The sequence below is a fragment of the Carassius carassius genome, chromosome 36 (genome assembly GCF_963082965.1).
Source record: "Carassius carassius chromosome 36, fCarCar2.1, whole genome shotgun sequence".
NCBI lineage: Eukaryota > Metazoa > Chordata > Actinopteri > Cypriniformes > Cyprinidae > Carassius > Carassius carassius.
Genome location: NC_081790.1, coordinates 5804363 through 5812714, shown reverse-complemented (window position 1 = coordinate 5812714; position 8352 = coordinate 5804363). Strand labels below are relative to the sequence as shown.

The window sequence follows — 8352 nt, the reverse complement described above, 5'->3', positions numbered from 1 at the left end:
CGCTCCCAGTAGTCTACAGAATTCTTGCCAAAATTTAGCCACAAATTGGGGTCCCCTGTCGGAAACCACATCTATCGGGAGGCCATGTAAACGAAAGATGTGGTCTACGACGGTCAACGCTGTCTCCTTGGCTGAGGGTAATTTGGGCAAGGGAATAAAGTGGGCCGCCTTCGAGAATCGGTCCACCACGGTTAAAACTACCGTGTTGCCCTGGGAGGGCGGGAGGGCGGTAATAAAATCTAGAGCGATGTGGGACCAGGGTCTCGAAGGAACCGGCAGCGGTTGGAGTAACCCATCAGGGGGCCGATTTGAAGTCTTACCAGTGGCACAAACCGAGCAAGCCAAAACAAAACTGTGAATGTCGCGAGCCATAAGTGGCCACCAGAATCGTTGCTTGACTAAAAATCTAGTATGGTTAACCCCTGGATGGCAAGCTACATTCGAGCAATGTCCCCACTGGATAACGTTGGACCTTTATCCCTCCGGCACAAATAAACGGTTCGGTGGACACCCGGGCGGAGGCGTTACCCCTTCTAAGGCCGTTCTGACCTTCGATTCGATCTCCCATGTGAGAGTGGAGACCACTAATGTCTCAGGAAAAATACACTCGGGAGTGGACGGGCGTTCGGAATGGTCAAAAATACGCGACAAAGAATCGGGTTTGATATTCTTGGAACCGGGGCGGTACGAGATAGTAAAGTCAAAACGTCCGAAAAAAAGTGCCCACCAAGCCTGCCTGGAGTTCAACCTCTTGGCGGTGCTAATGTACTCTAAATTCTTGTGGTCAGTCCATACTATAAAAGGAACCCCCGATCCCTCTAACCAGTGTCGCCATTCCTCCAATGCCATCTTAACTGCCAACAACTCTCGGTTACCAATATCGTAATTTCGTTCTGCCGGAGATAAACGATATGAAAAATACGCGCAAGGGTGGACCTTGTCGTCTAAGGGAGAACGTTGAGATAACACCGCTCCTACCCCCACCTCTGATGCGTCGACCTCCACCACGAACTGACGTGTAGGGTCAGGGGTAATCAGAATAGGGGCTGAAATGAAACGGCTCTTCAGTTTGGCAAACACAGCCTGAGTTGTTTCCGACCACCTGAACGCAGTCTTGGCGGAGGTCAAGGCGGTCAGAGGTGCGGCTAGTTGGCTGAAGTTGCGAATAAAACGCCGGTAGAAGTAGCGAACCCCAGAAACCTCTGTAGGGCCTTACGGGAATCTGAGCTTGGCCATTCTACCACAGCCTTAACCTTCTCGGGATCCATGCGTATTCCCTCAGTCGACACGATATACCCCAAAAATGGAATTGACTGTGCATGAAATTCGCATTTCTCCACCTTGACAAAAAGCCCATTCTCTAGCAACCTCTGAAGCACTCGTTGGACGTGCTGCACATGTTCCTGGAGAGAAGAAGAAAAAATCAATATGTCGTCCAGGTAGACATAAATGAACTGATCGATCATATCTCGCAGCACGTCGTTGACGAGTGCCTGGAAGACCGCTGGGGAGTTGGAGACCCCAAAGGGCATAACCAAGTATTCAAAGTGCCCTCTGGGGGTGTTAAAAGCGGTCTTCCATTCATCCCCCTCCCTGATCCGAACCAAATGATACGCATTGCATAAGTCCGGTTTTGTGAAAATTGACGCTCCCTGCAACCTCTCGAAGGCCGAAGACATCAACGGCAAAGGATAAGTATTCTTTACCGTGATGTTGTTCAGTCCCCGGTAATCAATACAAGGTCGCAGAGATCCGTCTTTCTTTCCCACAAAAAAGAACCCCGCCCCCGCAGGAGAAGAGGAAGGGCGGATGAATTTGGAAGCTAGAGAATCAGAAATATATTTCTCCATAGCCTCCCTCTCTGGAACAGAAAGTGAATAGAGTTTGCCCTTAGGCGGAGACTTACCTGATAGTAAATCTATGGCACAGTCGTAAGGACGATGCGGAGGAAGAGACGCAGCCCGAGACTTACTGAACACTTCCTTCAGATGGAGGTACTCAGCGGGCACGTTAGACAAATCCACCGCCTCCTCCTGCAACACAGACACAGACACAGACGGACAGGCAGACACTAGACAAGACTCATGACACCTTTTACACCAAGACAAAACGGAGTTAGAGAGCCAGTCAATGCTAGGGTTGTGGAGGAGGAGCCAAGGGTGTCCAAGGACAATGGGTGCCAGGGGAGAGTCAAGGATGTGAAAAGAGATGGTTTCGGAGTGATTGCCAGAGGTGATGAGTGTAATGTCTTCAGTGATGTATGATATGGTGGGAAGTTGCTGACCAGTGAGGGCGTGAACCGTGATGTGGTGCGGAAGAGGTCTGAGGGGAATGTGGAGCTTGTGGGCTAATGTGCTGTCCATGAAGTTACCTTCTGCCCCGGAATCCAGTAGTGCCTGACAGTGATGTGTCTGTGCTGACCACCGCAGCCATACCGGGAGGAGCGTAGAAGATGATGGTGATGATGATGATGAGGTCTTCTCGGCGGAGATCCCACCCGATATTAGCCTCATACGTACTACCGGGCCTGGCCTTTTACCGGACAGGCGTGGGCTTGATGTCCGGCTCCCCCGCAGTAAAGGCAAAGGCCCAGGGACCTCCGCCTCTCCTTCTCCTCCCGGGAAAGCCGAGCTCGCCCTACCTGCATGGGCTCGTGATCGTAGACGGGGCTGGCCACGTCCCCGCCGCTGAACCGCACGTCTGCCGGTCCCCTGGATGGGGTGTTGAGTAGCCCCCTCCTCTCCATCCGTGCCAGACGTGCGTCGACCCGAAGGGCCAGCTCAATGAGTCCATCGAACGACGGGGGAAGGTCCAGGGCGTAGATCTCCCTCTGGACGCGGTCAGCCAGCCCATGCAGGAACATGTCCCACTGCGCCTTCTCGTTCCAATGGCACTCCGCCGCCAGGGTCCGGAACTCGATGGAGTAGTCCGAGACGGATCTCTCGTGCTGGCGTAACTCCGCCAGCCCTCCTGGCCGCCTCCCGTCCTGCGGCGGCCCGATCAAAGACCCGCCTCATCTCGGCGGAGAGCGCCTGGAACGAGGCGCAGCATGGGTCCTGGTTCTCCCACACCGCTGTTCCCCACAATGCCGCCCTCCCAGAGAGCAGGGTCAGGACGAAGGCCACCTTGGCCCTCTTACTGGCGAACGTTCTAGGCTGGAGGGCAAAATGCATATCACAACGGTTAAGGAAAGCTCTACATTAGTCGGGTTCACCTGAGTACGCTTCCGGAATCGGGAGGCGTGGTTCCGGCTGGGAGGGGGCCTCCGATGGTGCTGGTGGAACAGGCGGTGTGAGTGGCACAGTGGGAGCTTGTAATAGCTGGAACTGTTGGGTGAGCTCGGACACCTGCGTCACTAAAGCCTGAACCGCGCGACCAGTGTCGTTAAGAGTCCGCTCCTGGGAGTCCATCCTCCGAACACTGGCGCTGAGGAAAGCTTCGAGGGAGGAGGGTTGATTGCTCGCTGCCTCCATGTTGGTCAGATCATTCTGTGACGCTAACAATGGAGGACAGGAGGCAGATGCAAGTAAAGGTAGTTTATTGACAGGAGTAGTGATGGATGAATGCTGGTGAGTGACGCAGGAACCACGATGGCAGCACAGACAGGTGGGTAGGTGATTTGAGTGCGTTGGTAGCGATGGCGGTGATGGTAGATTGGTGATCGGCGGTGAAAATCCGTGAATGACTGTGAATATCCAATGAAGACTGAAGCAGGACACTGAGCAAAGACAGGAACACAGGAGCACGAACAGACATCGACACGAGGACCTCAAACAACGATCTGACAAACAGGAGACGAAAGACAGGGCGTTAAATAGGCGGTTGGAATGAGATGCACCTGCCGCTGATCAGGCGATCAGTGGCAACACCCACATGAACCAATCAACATGACATAACATGACTACAGCTGGAGACGGTGCATTCACGAACCGTGACAATAAATCACAGTTACATTTTTATATTTTGTGAGCTTCACAACTCATTCCTTTGGCCTTCTGAGAAGTCTGGACATTTGTTTGTACAGAATTGCTTTCCTGTTTGGTCTTCCTACTCTTATGTTATAGGGATCATCCTCAATCTGTCTGTTTGTGAGATTGGTAATTCTGTCTATAGTTTGTTTTTTGTGTTGTGTCTTTTTCAAGTCTTCAAGTCTTTTAGCATTACAGCTTTTTTTACTAGGACATATCATTGCCTGCTGCCCTCTGTTTCAGTGTCTGATTTGTGTTGAGCGTTATCTGGCAGTGGTTCATCCTGTAACCTTTCTGAAGTACAAACCTCTCAGATACAGAGTCATCTGTTGCACTGCAGCCTGGATAATTATTCTTGGCTATTGTTTGTGCTGCAAGTTTATTGTACTCTCGCACACCATTGTATATTTGTGGTTCTTGTCAGTTCAGTTCCTCATCTTTTTCTCCATCCAGTTATTTTGTCTTGTGGCTGTTCTCAGAGCTCTGAAGCAGTCAGGACCAGGAGAGAGAGGGAGAGAGAGAGAGGAGGAAAACCACACGAAGAGAAGAGCATTTTATCTCATTCTCATAACAACCGTGTCAATGGTTATCACATATGTCCCATATTGTATTGCAGGATTCTTTACCATTGTCACAAACAAGCTTATTGATGCACAATGGTTTTCTGGTTTGGTTTTGTATGTACTGGCTGGTTTTGTTCAGCCTGTTCTTTATCTGCACCGGGCTGGAAAACTCTCCTGTCTCTTTTAAGACCTGTTATTGTTATATATTATGAATGAATGGGAAAACAAATAACTTGTGTGCCCTTGTAGCTGACATCCAAATGAAGGTTTTGTTATTTTAATGTAATACCTTTTTTTTTCATTAATCTTTGCAATTCATTAAAATGCCAAATGCTTGTGAAAATGTACCTTTTAGTGGCATATATGCTATTTCTGCTTTTGTGTGCCTTTATATTGGGACTCTGTCATTCACTTTATTTAGAGAGATGCAGCTGAATTTGTGATTCTTGAAGATATTTACACAGATTTATTTTGAGCATGTTTAACAAAGAAGAATGCGTGTCTGCTTTTAGTTTGTGGTGTGTTTTATAGTTTCATCAATGGCCCAATGTCACTTTTTAATGATGTTTGCATCAGAGATTATAACATCAAATTTGACATCCTCTAACAACACATACTTATTGTTTTCTGTGTTCTATGTAAAACTGATTTTATTTATTTTTTTACTTTGAAGCTGCAGTCTTTTTTTTTTTGGTAATTTTTTTTTCGAAATCAATATTTGAGCAAGTACAGTACATATTCAGCCAGTGTTCAAAACTATTGCCTTTAGCCCGATTCACATCGGTAACCTTATAATAATGTTTTCTAATCTGAGTTGCATGGGTAGGTTTTCGCTGGAAATGTAAGCATGCTGCCGTGTCATTACGTCACGTTTGTAAACAATAAGAAGTTGTCCCAACCAGTAGGCTATATCTCATGTGAGGATCCTGCAGTTGGAGAATCATTTATAGTCTTTTCTCACTGCAGCTAGAATAATTACACTTCTCATTTTGATGGCAGATTGTAATCCAGAAAGGGTTGTGTGTTTATGAAACATATGTGAATGAAATTTAAATATATTGCCGTTTTAAATGTGCTTCTGATTAGATAGATTTTAAAGACAACCAGATCGAAGGGAGCATCATTTGCTTTTTGGGTTAAAATAATTTCTTAATATGAAATTAGAATGGTATGATGGTACAAAACTGGTACAAAAACAAAAAAACATAACACCGTACAAAAATGGTACAACCCTTATGGAATGCTGCTTTAAATATTTGCATATCAAAAATTGTGTTTTTAAGTGATGAGTAGCAGATAAGGCTGTGAGGGAAATACAATAGAAAAATCGATTTCACATAACAGATTAAATGTACATTTTACTGAATTAATAGAACCATATTTTAAGTGATTTAATAGTGTACTTTTGGTTATTTAGATTGATCTGAGAACTTTGTAGAATGTTTATGGAATTTTTTTACTTGTGTTCTGTTGATTCAGTCTGAATTGCCTGGTTTTTTAAACACTTCTCTCTTTCCATAATTAGTGGCGGTTTATCTGCATCAGGCTGGAAAACTCTCTTACCTCTGTTTTAAATAAAATCTGCTTGTGATAGTTCACTAAATTCTGTAACTTCGAAACACTAATTTATTTATCAGTTGATTAATAACCTCTTTTAACCTTTTGTATATATATTGATGAAAGGTCTACATTTTTTTTTTTTTAGAATATTGCTTCTTTCAACTATTCCTGTATAAGCAATTTATGTGTAACATTAAAAAATTCTGTAATTGTATCATTTTTGTGGTATTTTTTGCAACTTGTGGCTTTTGCAGTGTAATGTGGCTCAATGTAACGTGTTAGTGTGATGGTTAAAAAACAGCTGATGACAGATTGTTTATCAGAACTGTTTGTCAGATTGTTAATGATTGATAATCAATGACGAGTGCCAACTTGCTTAAAATTTACATCCCAACATAACAAAGAGAAGCAGAGTATTATTATTCCTTTTTTGTTTTTCCTTTTGATATGCAAGGTTATAAAATTTCCATATCTTGTGTTAAATGATTGGCACCTGTGTTGACCTTGTGTCACCTTTCCACTGGTAAAAGTTTTTATTATTTATTTATTTATTAATAAAATTTGTTCATCCTGTAACCTTTCTATAATCTGCTGCACTGATGCATGGTCACTCACTCTTGGCTCCTGCCTTTTGTGCTTATATGTAAATCAAATAAACACAATTCTTATCAGTGCAGTTCTTGCAGGCCCTCTCCATCCAGTTATTTTGTCTTGTGGCTGTTCTCAGAGCTCTGAAGCAGTCAGGACCAGAAGAGAAAGATAGAGGAGGAAAACCACGTGAAGAGAAGAGCGTTTCTAATTATTCTAATAAATACTGTGGCCACAACCATATATATCCCTTTTGCTATTGCAGTATTAGTTACCATTTTAACAAACCAACATACCGTATTTTCCGCACTATAAGGCGCACTTAAAAGCCTTTTTTCTCAAAAAACGACAGTACGCCTTATAATCCGGAGCGCTTTATATATGGATCAAGGCGCTCTGTCAAAATGTTGACATTCCCTTTAGCACAGCTCCATCTAATGGATGCATAACGCAAACCCAGTCAAACGTTTGACTGCAGTATCTTCTATTCTATTTGCTTTATAATCCGGTGCGCCCTATATGAAAACAGTTCTTAAACAGGCCATTCATTGAAGGTGCGCCTTATAATCCGGTGCGCTTTATAGAGCGGAAAATTCTGTATTTATGAAATTTGGTTCACTGGTTTGATTTTTTATGTTCTGTCTAGTTTGGTTTAGCCTGTACTTTATCTTTATCATCCTGGGAAACTCGACTGCCTTTGAGCCTTTTACATGCTGATATTTTAAGAAACATTTTTAATGTATGATGTTTTTTACCACTGTCACAGAAAAGTGTATTAATGCATATTTTCCCTGGTTTGGTTTGTTTCATGCTGGCTGTGTTGTTCAGCCTGTTCTTCATTTTCACAGGGCTGGAAAAATCTCCTTTCTATAAGGCCTGTAATATTTAATGGAAGAATGAGTCACTTCTGTGTCCTCTAAATGAATGTTATTTTTTTATTTTTTATTTTTTTACAAAATGACACATCCGTCCCTTCATTAACTTTGCTTTTCTTCTTTTATATGCAGTATATTATCTCTTTAAATGCCAAACACCTGTGCAAATGTAAGTTTTGTGGCATATATGCTACTTCAAATGTGTACTATGTTTCTTCTTTTGAAGAAATGTTTGCACCTTTGCAATTTCAGCACTCTCTGTCATTGACTGTTTATTCAGGGAGATAAATCTGTATTTTTGATTGTTGTAGTCATTTGCATATTTATTCTGTTTATTTTGAGTGTGCTTAACAGCTGTAAAACTATTTGCTTCAAGTTTGTGGTTGCTTTTTCCAATAAAATCAGTGGCCCAGTGTCAACATTTCCATAAAATGAGGGCTACCACAGAGAACAAAACATCAAACATGACATCCTATCATAACTATGTTTTGTTTTCTTTGTCATAATTTATAAATAGTTTGCCTATTTGTATATCAGGTGTTGAATGAGTTGCACCTGCTGGCCATTGTTAGATGTATACAGTAAATACTGAATCTTTACTTATTTTATCACATAAAAAACAACAACAACAAAAACATGTTTATTGAAGAAATGTATGCAAAGTAATGTTTTATACATTTTCAAGTTAATATATTCTATATAGAACAGGATTTTTAAAAAAATATTAAGTCAATCTTTTGAATCTTTTTGTGCATATATTTGCATAGCAAAATTTGTTTTGTCGTGCAATGAATAGCA

General features: G+C 43.1%; 1 protein-coding gene across 1 annotated transcript in view; it reads left to right on the top strand.

The window, feature by feature from the left end:
* The first annotated feature begins 3637 nt into the window (after nucleotides 1-3637).
* The window catches only part of LOC132116544 (uncharacterized), a 30061-nt gene continuing 25346 nt past the window's right edge, over nucleotides 3638-8352 (top strand). The window contains exon 1 of the mRNA XM_059525423.1: nucleotides 3638-3649. Coding sequence (XP_059381406.1) covers nucleotides 3638-3649 — 12 coding nt within the window. The remainder of the gene's footprint in view (nucleotides 3650-8352) is intronic.